General features: G+C 34.6%; 1 protein-coding gene across 2 annotated transcripts in view; it reads right to left on the reverse strand.

Annotated features, from left to right (window-relative positions):
• Positions 1–18,763, reverse strand: part of pug (pug C-1-tetrahydrofolate synthase, cytoplasmic) — a 115,500-nt gene that overhangs the window by 57,632 nt on the left and 39,105 nt on the right. For both annotated transcript variants that reach the window (XM_072523597.1, XM_072523598.1), the window contains exons 4-6: positions 9,313–9,449; positions 8,809–9,043; positions 8,200–8,311 (exon numbers count right to left, since the gene is read on the reverse strand). In XM_072523597.1, the coding sequence (XP_072379698.1) occupies positions 8,200–8,311; positions 8,809–9,043; positions 9,313–9,449 (484 nt within the window). The remainder of the gene's footprint in view (positions 1–8,199; positions 8,312–8,808; positions 9,044–9,312; positions 9,450–18,763) is intronic.

The raw sequence follows: 18,763 nt of genomic DNA on the forward strand, positions 1-18,763 counted from the left end.
ATGACAGTAGATCAAGCCGGATGAGGCTGAGTAGAAATAGCATCTGCACTTTTACATTTTCTAAACTGTTTGGAAATCTTACCGGAAATAAATGCTATAACTTTATTTTGTGACGGATGTGGTGGACAAAATAAAAACAAACACGTTATCCATATGCTAATGTATTGGTTAGTCAATACTGCCACACGTATAACTATGGTTAAAATAGTATTTCCTATAAGAGGACATAGCTTTCTTCCAGCCGATAGGGCATTTGAAAGGGTCGAAAAGTTATTGAGAAAAGAGCCATTTATCAAGACAAAAGAACAATACCACAAAATTTATAAAGAAGTGGGAAAGCCTATGTTTTGGAGAAAGATTGGAAACTTATGGATATTAAAAGTCTTAAAAAATCATTTTAAAAAATGACAGGAATAAGTGACATCAAAAGAATAATAGTAAAGAAGAGTATTTAAGACTCCAAAATTAAGATCCTGGTACAAGGACATCAGAATAATTATAGAATAGATCTTGACATAGAGGAGAATCAGAATGAGTGCAAGAGAGGAACAAAGCTATTTAACTTTATTCTTCCAGAATTAAAAATTGCTCGTTTATTACCCCTAAAAAAATTGAGAACATGTTATCCTGATTGAAGGCAGAATATGGCGAAAATTGGGATGCAGATACTGATTTAGCATGGTGCAAAAATTGGTTGAGAAAACCACAAAATGCAAACTGTCATGAAAACTGTAAGTGGGAACTTGAAGAACCTTGTTCATGTCTTGACGAAGATCCAGGTTTTCACCTTTAGTTGTATGATTCAAGCAAAAGTTGTTAACTCCAAAAATTAATATGGTTTTTTAGGGCTGTTATAGCATTAAATTTACCAATAATTATTATATGAGCTAAGTAAAGTAATGAACAAGTTAAAGGTACTCATCTGCATAAAAAATTCAGTTGCTTCAAAGAGACAATAACAAAAAAACTCTCTCTCTCTCTCTCTCTCTCTCTCTCTCTCTCTCTCTCTCTCTCTCTCTATCTCTCTCTCTCTCTCTCTCTCTCTCTCTCTCTGCATTTTACTATCTAGGGCTCTTTTCGACAATCTTTCTGTCTTCATTCTTACTACATGACCAGCCCAGCGAAGTATCTGAAGTTTAACGAATTCTGAGATCGGTGTCTCTTTGAACAGTTGGTAGAGTTCATGGTTATACCTGGATCTCCATATTCCGTTTTCGTTAATAGGTCCAAATATATTTCTTAGGACCTTTCTTTCGAAGACTTCCAGTTTTCTTTTTGTCTCTTCTGTCATCACCCATGTCTCGCATGCGTAATATACTATTGGTAACAAAAAAAAAAGATCTACTTTCTCAAAATTGGTTAAATTTTACTTATCAGCTTTTGCGTGAATGCTCTTCAATTATGACCATTGCTGCATCTGTTTTAATAACGTAAGCCGCACGTCCGTGAGAAAGAAATGATTCCCGACCACAGATTATAGATCCCGAAAACAATTTATATTACAAAATTCGACCACGAATGCCTGCACTCTTTTATAAATTATAGTTTGAATATATTTCTACAATAATAAAGTATCGATAAAAATTTCTTACCCATATTTTTATGTGACTCTTCCATGATGATCAAAAAAACCTTTCGAAAACGAATACAATCCGTGTTTACGCAAAATAATTAAGTAACTTAATATACTTTTAGTTTAATATAAAATGGAAACTATAACTGCTGCTTTAGTAGAATTAAGTGGTTTACCAAAAAATGGGTTGCAAAATTATATTACTGTATAAATTTTCGTTATAAAATTATTTAGAGCATATTTTAAAATACCTACAATAATTTTATCTTTTTAATAGAAACCGAAAAACAGTATACCTGAAGATATATGAAAATAAGAAGGATCTAGAAAATTATGTTAAAGGATTCTATGTATAAATAATAAAATTGCAAACAGTTGTTAGCAAACAGTAGGAAAAAAGAGTAGAAGCAATAACATAGATAAATTAATGAATGAATGAACTGTGACAAAAATTGTCACTTTTTATCTAATAATCGAATAATTCATATTATAAAACTATTTTTCATAGTTTTCAAATGATTTTTATCATTTTTGTAAAACTATTCCTACTTTATATTAAACAAATTACTAAAAGTTCACTAAAGATTTCAAGAAATTTGCCACAAACTGAATAACACAAACAACGACTATGAACTGCCAATCATTCCTTCACTTCTCTAACTGGCATGAAATATAAAATTACGAAATCTAATCCTTTTGCATGTAATTGATCGTATTACTTGCACGAAACAAGTTATATCAAATTATTCAAGTTTTCCTTGTATTAATTTAAATGATCATCTAGTCGATTTGATTGTAGTTATATAATAGTGGCGAAGAGTTCTTGTCTACTATTAACAGACAAACAGACATTTTAAATGAGGAATTTATTTATTATAATGGCCAAGGTTAAGGAATGTGCACCATTATCAAATTGTAAATAAACAAATACAGTCCCTATAAAAACATTCTTGTAGTATAATATACGCGAGCGATAGTAATTTTATTTTAGTACAGTCAACGTACAGTTGACTTAACAAATATATGGCATTACACCGTTTAATTATAGCCCGATCAATGAATACACAATTTTGTCAAAATCCAAAAAAATACATCAATGTCGAAAATTAGAAAATTAATAGCTGAAAGTGTGTTTATTATTAAAAAAAAAGTTTACGATCCTAAAATACCTTCATTTTGAAAAATGGCGGTACTTTATTTTTTCTTATATTGGGCAGTATTTCGTAAAATAATGAAAAGAATATATTTTTTTTCATAAAACATGATTGGCATGAATTAGCATGACATTACCTTAAAAATTTGTGTAAAAATGTTTTTATAGTTTCAGTAGTTTCTGAGATATAGACCCTTTATGTGAGATATAGAACCACATATAGTAAGTAATATTTAATATTCTTTAATTATTGAATTAATAAGTCAATAATATACAGAAAATTTCAAATGATGTGCAAATTAATGTTATAGTGCACTAAAAAATTTTTAATTAAAAAAAATATATTTAAATATATAAACAAATACAAAACAATTATTTTTGGCAATAAAAATTTTTTTAAGCAGCTTCTACTGAGTATTCAGTAGATTTCTTTATGTGAATATCATAGTTTACTAAACGCCATTTTTATTTTTTTTAAGAAACAATTTTCATTTTGGTAAAATTATTGTTTAAATACTGTTTAATAATAAATAATTGTTTAATAATAAATTATCTAACGGGTTTTCGAGGCCTGTTAGCCTCGAAAAATCGATCATACGCACCAAAAAACATAAAAAACGTCAAGGTACCACCAGAACTTGAATTTGAAAAATCAATTAGTCTTTTAGTTTTGTTCTTGTTGTCTTGCTAGCTCATGGATAATGATAGGAATAAAATAAGCAAAAGTTTACATGGCATTTATTGATGTTGAAAATGCATTTGATAGGATACGAAACCTCAAGTGAGGTGATGGTGGGTATTCAAAAATAAAGGAGTTCCTGGTGAATAGTACTACCGAAAGAAAACATAAGAAAATTATCTAAGATAAGTATTTTAGCATACATGAGAAACAAATGATGCACGATACAAAGTTAGAACATGATTTACTAAATGGAAAGAAGTGAGAAATGTATTATCTGACAAAAATTCAAATAAAACTGGAACGGAATCATAATATTATCATTCAACCATCGTTAGAAGAATAGAGTGACAAAATGAATAAAATAAAAAAATACTAATGTATTAAGAAAAGCCTATGTGTAACAGATAATTGACATAATTATATAACATAGGTTAAGACAAAGGGGAATCGTTTAATTGTCGAAGAAGTCATAGAAATTGAAAAGGGGCGGAATTATTTTAATAATAGAGATGGCAGAACTCGGTTGCCTTCGACTTACCTCTCGTCAACTCCCACCCAAACGCCAAGTTATCTTAGACAGTATAAATGGACCGTCTACCGTCCCCAGCTATGCTTAAGGTCATAAGCCGAAAGACCAGATAGATCAGGGTCACACTGGCATTTATTTGTCGGAGATACACGAACTTCTTACAGTAGAAGGTGTCTAAAGCAACTCCCCGAGAGTATAATCCCGCATCTTACAAAAACTATTAATGCATGTCTCAAAAACTGCTATTTTCCTACTCCTTGTAAAATGGCCAGTACCATCATGATACCCAAACCAAGTAAGCCTTGTACAAATGTGGAATCATACAGACCTATCTCCTTAATCAACTCACTAGGGAAAGTCCTTGAGCTAATCCTTAAAGAAAGGCTCAGTGACTATCTCGAAACACACAATATCATCCCCAAATTTCAGTATGGATTCCAACCCAAAATATCAACTCAAAATGCATTAATAGATTTCACCTCAAAAGTCACTAAACGGCAACGCCATCGCCATCGCCACTTTTTTCGATGTACAAACTGCCTTTAATCAAGTCTATGACGGACTTATCCGGAGACTAATTGACATCAGGCTACCCCGACAATTCATAAAAATCATTCATTCTTACATTACGAATCGAACAGTTAGATTGAGAGTAAGCGGTCAACTATCAACCCCATTAACTCCACGAGCGGGAGTACCACAAGGCTCAGTGCTAGCACCTCTGTTGTACATCATATACAATAGTACTATATCAAACCAAAACGTACCACACACCCAACTGTACCTCTATGCAGATGACACTGCTCTCCTCACAACAGAGAACGGTTATTTTCCTGAGAGAACCTTTAGAAGAGCACAAACTCTTTTAAACGGTATCGAAGAATGGTGTAATAAGTGGAGAGTTACTTTAAACGCTGCAAAAACACAAAAAATTGTGTTCCGCAGCCCTAAAGCTTTGTCCGGCATCATTGGCAATCGCGATGATCAAACCCCCCTGTATTTGATGGGAGAAAGTCTCGCTATTAGCCTAACAGCTTCCTACTTAGGTGTCCTATTTACTAGAACACTTAATTGGGAAACTGATCTAAAGGCAACTTTAGATAGGGTCAAAAATCGAGCCCGACTCCTAGTACCACTTACAGGGACATTTGGCAAAACACATAAAAAAACTCTCATTCACACTTGTAAAACATTTATTCGACCCGTTATTGAGTATAAGGCTAACTTATATTGCCTTCTAAAGGGATATCAAAGGAGAAGACTGATCACTGCTGAGCGTAGAATTCTGCGTAGTGCGTGAAGAAAACGCTGGTACTTCCCCTCCCGTGAAATCCAACAAACGGCAAACACCACACCTATCATCGAGAGAATAAAAACTCTCAACAGGAACTTTACCCTCAAAACCATCAACGGCCCCCTTCTAACACACAAAACACTCTAAAAAGTTCCTGCTCTTTCCGCGGTGACGTATCCTCCCGGAAGCCCAAAAACAAACATCTCCATATCCCGTCAATTCTGATGCATGCTTGCATCGACGAACTTCCGGAAGAATGCGCTGACATCCTTAAGGCCACTCCAATAGCCTATCGCACCCACACTTAACTCCAATCCTTTTCCTAACCCCAGACAGGGGGAGATTGGTTTTTTGCGGTTTCCCAATCTCACTATTTAACGATACCTGTCCGTCCCTGAGAAAATAGCCGCAACTATTTTCTCACCTGAATAGGTAGTTGCTGGAACCGTCTATCGAACTCCGACGAGGCCTGGCCGTTAGCGAGAACGATCAATGATAAAATCTTAGTGCAATACACTAGTTTTAGAATTGATCGCAAACGCATAAACGGCTGCAGGAACAATGGTCACTAGAGAACACGGTTTTAGATGCTGCCGAGGCAGACTCGCACACATTCACACTAAATACAAATTCACACATCTCACACTCACACAAATCCTACAGTGAAAGGGGTCCTCTTTGTGCTACCGAAGCATCCTCATCACCGGGACCCCCGACCGACTGCAGCCTACGTTACTTTACACGGAATCTGTGGTCGGCCGGGGAAAATCTAAGTGATTGACGGAGCCAAGTAACAACGAAATGGTAGCGTCTATCACTGCTGGATTTACACACACACACACACACACACACATTCACACTGAGCAAAATGCGGCAAACCGACTCTCGAAAGCCGAGGCGCCTCCACTCACGAGCACGCTCGTCCACAAAATTACAGTGCAATACACTGGTTTTGGGGACGAGTTAAGCTCGACACTGCACAGGACCAATGGTCACTAGAGAGCCGGCCTTGTCGCATTTGGCTCTAAAACACTCACATTCATCTGGAAAAAACATCAAATTTCAGTCAAGCCTCTCGCCCCTGATTCAATGGTGACTATATTTTAACAACCTCCAGGAGAAGAAGAAGAATGCTAACACCCCAGTGGATTTAGGACTGTTTGCACTTGTACCGAATTATACCAACACATTCAAACTCAAGCCTAAAGAGGATCAACCGATCCTAAACGGGCACAAGAAACGTTTTATCCTTATCGTAATAAAGAATCGTCCCCCTATCCTCTAGAACGAACATTGCAACAACAACGAACTTCTTCACATCCCCAGCAGCAGTAGTGCAGTAAATAGTGAACAGTGTACTAAAAAGATCTAGAGGTTAAGAACACTGAGAGTTTACGCAACTCGGATAAGAATAAAGTAGTTCTGATTACTGGGTGTTACACCATTGATGCTACATTTTTTAACCATTGATTTCATATAGATCCTGCTCATATAGGGTCCCCGTTTTTCGCGACGGTGAGTATATATGTATATATATATATATATATATATATATATATACATAGGTTATTTTTCTTTGTTTATTATTTTTTTGAATATAATTTTGGGACTTTAAATATAGTTCAATATATTAACTCTCATTCCATGCAAAGTTAAAAATGTTTAAATTGATAATTAAATAATCTAAATAAATATTACCGGTATGCTTGGCATTGTATATTATGTTTATATTCTTGTGTAAGTGTGAAAACCCTTTGAATGATATGCGATTCCTTTGAATTTCCAAAAAACCGAACATATCGCCATTCCACGTCACGAGTTATGGCTTACTGGCCATAATGTCTTCCACTTGGCAATTGTCTTCCATCATACCTCATTGCCACTCTACATAATGGCAAAGGCCTGAAGTGGACCAGTATCAGCAACTGTCTGCCCGGTACCTTATACAACAATGGCCATCTTTGTGAACACCATTGGCTACTCTACACTACGATACCCTTAATAAAATAAACTTAATTTACAATTAGAAAATACATGTTTATTTTTTCCAAAAACTTTAGGGGCATGCGTTAGGAGAAGCTATTATTGTTGTGAAGCATAGCATGAAGGACGATCCGAATAAGTCCATCCATAATCGTGTACAAGAATTCGAGCTGTATTAGTCTACCGTAAAAAATATTATGCGAAAATATCTTAATTTACGTGATTACAAAATCCAACTTGTGTAAGAATTGAAGCCAAACCTTCACCGACAATGTGTATATTTGGAAAATGAACCCTAAAAGAGTTTTCTGTTGATCCCAATTTTGTTTAGCGATGAGGTTCACTTTTTGTAAAATGAGTACGTCAATAAGCAAAACTTCTAATGGTGCTATCCAAACCGTTATAGTTAATAATTATCTCTATAGAGCCATTATCATTAATTTTTCTATTCCTGAATTTAATAACTCAAATGTGTAGGTGCTGTGATTTCAGCAAGATGGCGCAACATATCACCAGCTCTTGCCACAATTGATTTAGGGACAAAAATAAATGCGGTCAATTAAATTTAGTTACCGCATAATATTACATTTCGGACCTGTAAATTGGTTTCTAAGATCGTTCGATATTATACAGCTAGTCTATTTTCTGTGGTAATATATAAAGTCGTTAGTATATGCTGATAAGTCAAAAATGATTGAAGGCTTGTATAACAACATTCGCCGCGTTATTGTCGATATACGACCACAAATTTTGCAAAAAGTTATCGAAAATTGGACCTCTAAATTGAGCTCCATCCAAACCAGCTGCGGCAGCCATATGCCGGAAATCATATTGAAATAAAAACGACAAAAGATTACTCTTCGAACTAACAAAAAAAAATAAGTTTATGACTAAAAATGTTTTTATTCGTCCCCTCATTTACTCAATATTAATAAAAAATTTGAAGTTATTTAATAAATAAAAAACTGCATTTTTAAGTACTCACCAGGAATAGCAGTGATTCCACAGTCAATAACAACTGCTCCTGGTTTCACCCAGCTTCCTTTGACTAGCTCTGGTTGACCTATTCCTACGACTAGAATGTCAGCTTGTTTGCACTAAAAATGATGAATTTATTAATAATAAAATCAATATTATAAATTGTTTATTCTATCTGTCTTTCCGTAATGAAAACCCCAGCGCCGTCTATCCACTTGTACGTCTTAAAACATTTTATTTTGCATTTTTCATATTTATTTATAATATCAAAATAAACCTGCATAGAACATTTATGGTGTGACACAACAAAAGTGTGACATACGTTCTAGAATCCTGATGCGTTAGAATCGGCCACATTCTAGTTAGTTTCATAAAATTTATGAAAATATTGTGGAATACATGAAATGAAATAGATCAAGTACATAAGTACATTCAGTGATGAATTAAAAATCTCTTTGTTATTACAGACAACATTTTCTTTATATTTCTTTTTTAAGGCAGCATCAATATGAGCAATAAAATAAATATAGCGATATGATAGTTTAACCACATATAAAAAAAAGCTTTTAAAAGAAATAAAAAAATTTAAAAAATTATAATACAACTATGTACATACCACCGATGGTAAATCTTTGGTTTTCGAATGACACACAGTGACGGTGGCGTGATTCCACTTGAGTAATTCAGCTGATGGGGTTCCAAGAATTTTACTTCTTCCTAGAACAACAGCATTAGCTCCTGCAATAGGCACACCACTTCTCTTAATCAGCTCTATTGCACCGTTAGGCGTACAGGGAAGGAAAGAAGTCAGTTCTCCAATTGCTGTTCTTCCTTCATTGATGGTGTTTAAACTGAAACATTGATTCATTTAAAAAATAATCCGCATAAAGTACTCGAAAAGAATTAATTATAGTTTTCTTATACATAATAATAAAATTAGTCCACCTTTCTAGTAAATCGTAAAATAAGAATGGATATTTAATTGCGGGACAATTATTTTTAAGCAATATAATAGAGACATTATTTCTAAATTGAATTCCTAATTAAATTAAATGTTTGAAATACTTTTTTAATTGTTTGTGTGATTTTTAGGCAAGTTATAAAATATAAAATATCTTACCCGTCAACATCCTTGTCTGGCGATACTGTATCAGTAACTAAATTGGAATTAATTTTATTGTCAGATTCTAATGGCATCTGCACAATGATACCGTGAATATTTGGATCATTGTTTAACTCTTCTATTTTGTTTAATACCTAAAATGATGACCTAGTTACTTTACTGTACTTTCAATTTAAACTATTTTATAGATTAAATGTATGGTTTTCTTTCCTTCAATTTTAAAAAGACATATTTTTTGTTACACAGAACGCCAGAAAGCCATGAAAAAGGGAGAATCTAAACTTTAAATATCGAATTAGATAGATAAGGCGCAAATCTCGGGTTCGTTGGAAGAAATAGTGCCATGAAATATTTTTGCATAATCACATTCGTGAGATATATAGAATAAGACATTTGCGATGGGTTTAATTAATTTAAATAATTGCTTACGATAGTTTACTGCTGATTCAAAATTATTTTTCCCATAATAACATCGTAAGTGTCTAAAATTGTATTTAATTTTTATCATAACCACCACATTTCAATCTCACGTTGTGCTTTCTATATCGTAAACGACAAGGTAGTACGGACAAATGATCGTAAACACCATAAATCATGTCGGTTACGTTTGTCGATTAAATTACCGATATGACCGTGTTGTCTTGAATGTATGGGAAATCAGTGTAAATTTTTTTCGTTGGAACCATTTAAAAGGAAGGTATTGGTAGTTTAGAGAGGAAAGTAACGAACACTAACATATCAAAAAAGAAAACACCATGGTTTAGAGAGGAAGTGAAGACAAAATGTGAAGAAAAGAAGAAAGCCTTTTTGAAGATCAGTGGACAAAGAATAGAGATGAACGAACTAATAAATAAGAAACACATTCAGAAGGAAACATGGGTAGACTACTGTCGATCCCTACTTGCTAAAGGTAACGATAATGAACCACCAAAACCAAGGGTAACGACAATCGAAGAAATAAATATTGAGGAGGAAGAGGTAAAGGAAGCATTAAGAAAATTAAAAAAAAAAGAAAATCACCAGAAGAGAACAGAATACCGAACGAACTCCTAAAGTACGAAGGACCAGATCTGACCAAACAACTATTAAAACTAATCCAAAAAATATTAGAACAAAACAGAATTTCTCAAGAATTGAGATCAAGCATCTTAATACCTCTAAAATTAACAACCAAAGTGATAACAAATAAATTGAATAAAGTTGTAACACTAGCAGAAGAACAGCAAGGTTTTAGGTCGGGAAGATCATCCACCGACGCTATATTTATAACGAGGCAAGTGGAAGAGAAATCATTAGAATACAACAAACCAGCATATCTATGTTTCGTGGACCTTACAAAGGCATATGACCGGGCCAAATTAAAAGACGTTATCCACTTACTGTATGCAAGAGAGATACCTCTAGGAATAATCAAAACGATCGAAAATATCTACCAAAACAACACAATAAAAGTAAAAGTAGAAGAAGAACTAAATGACCCTATTGAAGTTGGCAATGGGATAATACAGGGAGATTCCCTGAGTCCTCTATTGTTCAACCTGATTAGGGACGAAATAATAAAAAAGTAAGAATTAAAAAAGGATACCAAATGGGAGAAACATAACTTAAAATAGTTTGCTATGCAGACGACACAATTCTACTCTCTCAAAGTGAAGATAATTTACAACGTATGTTGCACCAATTTAATATAACAGCCAGAAAATTTAACATGTTAATTTCCTCAAAAAAGACCAAATGCATGGTTACAACAGCAAATTTACTAAGATGTAAAGCTGGAAGCTCAAAACCAAAGTGGAAGATCAAGTGAATAGAGCAAGCAGAGCCGCAGGCTGCCTAAATGAAACAATATGGAGAATAAAAATATCGGGAAAGAAACGAAAGGCAGAATTTACAAAACAGTCATTAGACCAATAGTAACATACGCGGCAGAAACAAGACCTGACACAGAGAGGACAAAAAGGATGTTAGAAACAGCAGAGATGAAAACACTTAGAAAAATTGATGGTAAGACACTATGGGACAGAGTTCTGTAGAACAGATATACGACGTAGATGCAAGGTGAAGAACATCAAGGACTGGGTAAGAAATAGAAGAGTAGAATGGAACGATCATATAAGCCGAATGACAACAAATAGAGTAGTAAAGACGGTAGCAAAGAGTAGCAAGAGACGGTTCCCCAATAGGAAGACCATCAGTAGAAAGCCCATGAAAACGATGGAACGACAACTTACTGGAGGCACATTGAAAAATAGACAGAGTCATGTCTATATAAAAAGAAAAAAAAGAAGAAGAAGTATTGGTAATTTTGATGAAACCTCTTGTTCAATAGTTGTGGTAAGTTTTTATTACTTGTTTTTATGTTTTATTGCCTTTTGAATAGAATTTGAATTCTAAGTACCTAATTTGATAATAACATAACCTATAATTTTGATTTCTTATTGATGAGTAAAAATAAAATTACTATAAGAATAGGGCCAGGATTGGCCAAGCAAGATCAGCCACCAGACAGCTACACGGACTATTATGGAATAAAAAAATAACGGCGCCAAACTCTGGGAAATAAACCAAAGAAACAAATCAAAAATTAAGGCCATGGAAATGAACTACTGGAGACGATGTTGCCAGCTCACTAGACTTGATAAGGTGAGAAACGAAGATATTCGGAGAGAAATGGAAATCGATCTAGACATAATAGACACAATCGAAGCCAAAAGACTTAACTGGTATGGACACCTTCAGAGAATGCCTGAACATAGATGGCCAAAAAAATAGAAGAATGGACTCCGCCAACTAGAAGAAAACGAGGTAGACCAAGACGATCCTGGAGAGACGATGTCGACGATGCAATGACCGCCAGAGATCTAACAACTGAAGATTGCTTCGACAGAAAACGCTGGAAATTAGGATGCGAGAAGCGGCCCCAGCTGTAGAAGACTCGCTTGTTGTATATATATATATATATATATATATATATATATATATATATATATATATATATATATATATATATATATACACTATAATAATAATACAAAAATTTTCATTTGCAACAATATATCAACTTGTAGTATGTTCACTGAAACAAATGATGGCCCTTCATTTTTTTATTTTGGTTTATTTCTTACAGATGTCATTTTGAAAGAGATACCATATAGCCACCATGGCATTAAACAATCAAAAAGACCAATTCTACCTGTGACCAAAATAGTAATGAATGTTATCCTTATACGACATCCTCAACTTTTCGTTTCAGTAGCCTATCTGTTGCTTCAACTTCAATAAATGGTCGGGTTCTGACACCCGTACCATAACCAAATTTTTTAATGTCTTTTTTGTGGAGGTGTACAGTCTTTTTTGTTTTTTCAATGGAAAATTTGTAATAGAATCAGCTTAAAAAGAAATTTTTCTATAATTATTTACGAAATGAGACTTTCAGTTAAATTTTACCCGATCTTTATCTTACAACCCTCGAAAGAGGCTCCAGGTAGTTGCGGAGAGAAGGGGATCGACCCTGACAGTCTCATGACATCATTGTTACGACAAGGACGCTATTTTTAAATTTATCGTTTACAAAATATTTTACATGTGCTTTTTTTCTTCAATACAGTTTAGTTTAAGTGATTTGTTTTTGTATTATTACACAACGTGAAATTCAAATAATATTTAACTGACATCCCCTACATAAATGGTCCTTCGAGCCGGATTAACCAGTTATCAAGATATATTTTGCTGTACATTCCATTGGAAGCTGTATTTTTTTCGACGAATTTGCATCTTCCCATTCACACAGTATCGGAAGAAGGCAGATATAATCTTTCGTCAAAGTCAAGGTTAGTGCATAAATAATTTCCTATTACCCATTTTAATCTTTATGGTCGTAAAAGGGTACAATATTTTGTGTACACTAATATAGTAGTATCCTTAAATTTATTTCAATTTATTCATTGTCAGTTATAAATTATTACAAAGTTTAAATATTATCTTTAACGTTTTTTAATCACCCACAAAACTTTTTAACACATAACATTACATAATTTGCTTTTAATTTTTTTGCGTATACATACATACATTTTTATTTTTGTGAATATATTATATAAAATTATATCGTCAATATGGCTGACATCGCTACAGCAAAAATTAAACGCTCCTCAACCAAAGGTCCTGTAACTCGTTTTACTACGTATTTTAATTCTATCAAAAACAAACCTGTAAAACTAATTAACTTTAGAGATTTACAACTTAGACTTGAATGAATTAATAAACTTTTTGATGACTTTGACAACGCTCAATCACTTATTGAGGCCTCTGATGAGGACTATACTGCCAACGCAGATACTATCCATGGTATAGAAAGGTCGTCTTTCGAAACGCCGTTTTTCCATATCACTAGCGCTGTGCGAGACTTTATTGACACCAATCTTTCAAAACCCCGTGATCAAGCTGCTCAAGCTTCAAATTCGACAATTTGGAATCATACAAGGTATTGCAGCAGAAACAATACGTAACCTGGACATTTCTGAGGCAACATATGAAACCGCATGGGAATTACTAAAAGACAGACTCGAAAACAAATCTCTTCTTGCCAATAATCATATTAAAAAATTATTTAACAAATGTTTCAAAAAATTCACATCATGATTTATGCACTTTACTTGATAGTTTCCAAAGACATTTACGCTCTCTTGAGTCCTTAAACTTAGACACAACATCTTGGGATGCCCTTATCATATATTTAATCACCACAAAACTAGACAATGCAACACACAAAGAATGGGAACTGTCAATTAAAGACGACAAGATCACATTACCCACTTTGAGTAACGTAACTGAATTTCTAAAAGGCAAATGTACAGTCTTAGAATCTATTAATCATCAAGCAGAAAAATCTCGTCCTAACTTCCCATCTGCATGCAATCCCAAGTCCAAAAATTTCTTGTCAACTAATAATTCTTTTAACTGTTCTTTATGCAAACAAAAACATCTAATTTACACTTGTCCTGAATTTCTCAAATTAGAAACGTCATTAGGACATAGACATAATGAAGCAAAACGCTTACGACTCTGCATCAATTGTCTGCGTAGTGATCATTTCACTAAGGAATGCAAATCTTCCGGGTGTCGTAAATGTGGGAAAATACACCACACACTTTTACACTTTCAAGGTAACTCACAAAAGCTTATTGAAACAAACAGTTATCAAACCAGCAGCAGTTTAACTTGCTCAAGTCCAGGTACATCAGAAGGCTCTAATGCACTGACAGCACGTAACATTTCGTTTGAGCACAGCTCTACTACTTTGCTGTCAACTGTAAAAATAAAAGTCTTTGACATCTCAGGTAAAGAAAACGAGGCTCGTGGGCTTCTAGATAACGGCTCGGGAAGTAATTTCATTTCCCAGCGCCTATTAAATCTTCTAAGGTTGCCTACAACCAAAACACATTTTTCTATTTCTGGTATAAACCAAACAAATTGTGTTGTAAGCTATAGAACATCAGTAAAATTTAAATCCAAAACTTTAAACTTTTCTCAAGTAATTTCTTGCTTAGTACTTCCAGAAATTGCAGGAAATTTACCTTCTGTCACGTTCGATAAGAAAACACTTCAAATTCCTTTCTAATATTTCTCTGGCGGATCCAGACTTCAGTATTTCATCTCCTATTGATCTTCTTATCGGTGCAGATATCTTTTGGAATTTAATTTGTATTGGTCAGATTAAATTATCACCTGGACAACCGATTCTTCAAAAAACCAAACTCGGATGGATTATCTCAGGTCCATTATTTCCAAATAATATGCTTGCAGCCAGAACCACATGCCATTTGTCGACCATAAACAATTTAAGCATTGAAGATCAACTTCAAAAATCTTGGGAAATTGAAGAATGCCCAAAAACAAAATGTTTGTCTAACGAAGAACTTTCTTGTGAAGATCACTTCCTAAAAACGACCTCTCTTAATTCTTCTGGTAGGTTTGTAGTATCACTTCCCTTGAAATCTTCCGTCGACAATCTAGGCGACTCTAAGACTACAGCAACAAAAAGATTTTATTCTCTCGAAAAGAAGCTTAATGCGAATTTTGAATTAAAAGATGATTACACTCGATTTATCGATGAATATTTATCCTTACACCATATGTCCGTTTCACCCTTTGAAAACATAGAATCTGAGTTCTTTCTTCCTCATCATTGTGTCTATAGAGGCAACAAAATTCGTATTATTTTTGACGGTTCTGCCAATACAGATTTAGGTGTTTCCCTGAACGACATTCTTATGGTTGGACGTAATTTACAAGATGATCTTTTCACTATCATCTCACGTTTTCGTAAACATAGTTTTGTACTAACAGCTGACATAGAAAAGATGTATCGACAAATACTGATAAAGGAGGAAGAACGCTTCTTAGAAAAAATCATATGGCGATCTGATCAGACAAACTCTCTCGAAACTTATACTTTAAACACCGTAACTTACGGTACTGCTTCTGTTAGTTTTCTTGACACGAGATGTCTTCAAGAAGTAGCACATATGTATGCAACCGATTTTCCTGACATATCTTCTATAATTTTACGGGACTTTTATGTAGACGATCTTCACACAGGTGGTTCTACAATGGAAGATATCAAAAGCATTTAATCACTTACTTCTGAATTATTGTCTCGTCATGGTTTCCAATTGAGAAAATGGAAGTCAAACGCACCTATTTTAAACTTTGACAATCAAAATAATGTTTCCTTGGAAATTGGAGCTGATGATACTATCAAAACTTTGGGCTTATTGTGGAGTCCAAAATCTGACACTTTTCATTTCAATGTTCAACCTATAGAGCACAAGTGTAAAGTTACAAAGAGACTTATTCTTTCCACTATATCAAAAATATTTGATCCACTAGGTTTGCTTTCGGCTGTAACTATAACAGCTAAAATTATACTCCAAGATTTGTGGAAATTTTCTGGGACGAAGTCGTTCCCATGGATATCTTTACGACATGGGTTACATATCAGACTCAACTGGTTAAACTTAATCAGTTACAAATTCCTAGGCATGTAATTTGTACAAAACTACAAGTCAATTCAACTACACGGTTTTTCAGATGCATCCATCACTGCATATGGTGCTTGCATTTATATTCGTTCATCTGAAAGCTTCGAAAATTTTCTTTGTCATCTACTTTGCTCCAAAACCAGAGTAGCTCCTTTAAAACATATCCGCACGGTACCGCGCCTAGAACTTTGTGGAGCTTACTTGCTAGCTGAGTTGATAGACAAGATAAAACAACACATGCAATTGGATTTTGAAGAAATCACTTACTGGTGCGACTCCACTATTGTTCTAGGATGGATAAAGACTTCTCCGAGTTTGTTAAAGACGTTTGTGGCAAATAGAGTTTCTCAAATTCAAACTTTGACCGAAACTCATACATGGCGTTACGTGAATACACCTGAGAATCCCGCAGATCTTCTATCAATGGGAATTTCTCCTACATCACTTATCACTTCTGAAATGTGATTTCATGGCCCACCATGGCTAGCTAAACCAGAAACTCATTGGCCTAATAGAACATTCGAACCTTCTCAACTCCCTGAGCTTCGACCAGCATCAGCTCTTATCGCAAGAGTTCACATGAAATTGGACATCATCACTAAAATATCCTAATTTGTAAAACTACAGCGCATTATCGCTTATGTATTACGCTTTATAAATAATTGTAAATTTTCTCCTAAACGAAGGATTTTCGACAACCTTTTTTGTGAGGAAATAGAGAATGCTGTAAAATATATAATTCGACTAGTACAAAATGAAACATTTTATGACGACTTGACACACCTTAAGAGACACGGTAACGTTGACTCTAAAAGTAAACTACTTACCCTCAATCCGTGTATCGATAAGGATAACATACTCCGCGTTGGTGGAAGACCGCATAATTCTTATTTTTGTTACGATAAAAAACATACCATTGTCCTTGATTCTAAACACCACTTTACTACTATTCTTGTACGAAATGAGCATCTTACCTTAAATCATTGCGGACCTCAGTTACTATTAGCTTCCATTCGTGAAAAATTTTGGCCCATTAATGGACGTCAAGTGGTTCGCAAAATTTTTCGCGATTGTATTATCTGTTGTAGGGTGGCTCCTAAATTAGAAACCTATCTTATGGGTAATTTACCCTAGTCACGTCTTGATCCCTCTAGGCCATTCTACAACTGTGGAGTTGACTATGCATGACCTTTTTTGCTAAAAGATCGACACACCCGAAATTATAAAACTATCAAGGGTTACATAGCTCTATTCATCTGTTTAGCAACTAAGACCATACATTTAGAAGTCGTGAGCAGCTTGACCACGGAAAGTTTTCTAGCAACGCTAAAACGCTTTATTTCCCGACGCGCGACGACAATGGCAGTACCTTCGTTGGCACAAAAAATGAGCTTGTCAAATTTTTTGACACCTCTAATTCAATTATTAGGGACAATTTAACTACCGAAGGTATCAATTGGCAGTTTATTCCGCCACGATCACCTCACTTTGGAGGAGTTTGGGAGGCGGGAGTAAAATCTGTCAAATTTCACCTAAAGCGTGTCATTGGCAATACAATTCTTTCATATGAAGAATTTTCCACTATTCTATGTCAAATTTGAAGCTTGCCTAAACTCACGACCACTCTCACCAATGTCTAACGACCGCAATACCTGAACGGAATTTCTTAGATGTCAAGGAAAACAGCTTTAGCAGATTCCAAAAAAATGATCCAAGGTTAATGGACTAGGTGGTCCAAGGAATACATTTCATCCCTCCAGCAGCGAGTTAAGTGGAAAAAACATTTCAACAGTCTTCTCAGAATTGGAAGTCTAGTGACAGTGAAGGAAGATGGGACTGAACCCTTAAGATGGTGCCTGTTAAGATGGTGGGTAGAGTGACTCAATTACATGCGGGTAGTGACGGAATAGTTCGTGCAGTGACAAATAAAAATAATAGAGGTTATTTCAAGCGACCAGTGACAAAGGTGTGCGTCCTACCCACAGATCAGTGACTTAAGCTTCAGTGAAACAAACGGTGAAACAAACTTTTAACTCAACTCGATTACTTGTTGAACCCCTGCAGGCGTTCAAGCGAGGCGGCTTAAATGTTAAAACTTTCGAGCAACCCCGTATAATATACTTTCAGTTAAATTTTATCCAACCTTTATCTTACACCCCTCGAGAGAGGCTCCAGGTAGTTACGGCACAGTATATTGCTTAAAAAGAATTCTTTTAAGCAATATACGGTGGAGAGAAGGGGATCGACCCTGACAGTCTCATTACATCATCGTTACGACAAGGACGCTATTTATAAATTTATCGTTTACAAAATATTTTACATGTGCTTTTTTTCTTCAATACAGTTTAGTTTAAGTGATTTGTTTTTGTATTATTACACAACGTGAAATTCAAATAATATTTAACTTA

Source organism: Diabrotica undecimpunctata, chromosome 2, assembly GCF_040954645.1.
Source record: "Diabrotica undecimpunctata isolate CICGRU chromosome 2, icDiaUnde3, whole genome shotgun sequence".
Taxonomy (NCBI): domain Eukaryota; kingdom Metazoa; phylum Arthropoda; class Insecta; order Coleoptera; family Chrysomelidae; genus Diabrotica; species Diabrotica undecimpunctata.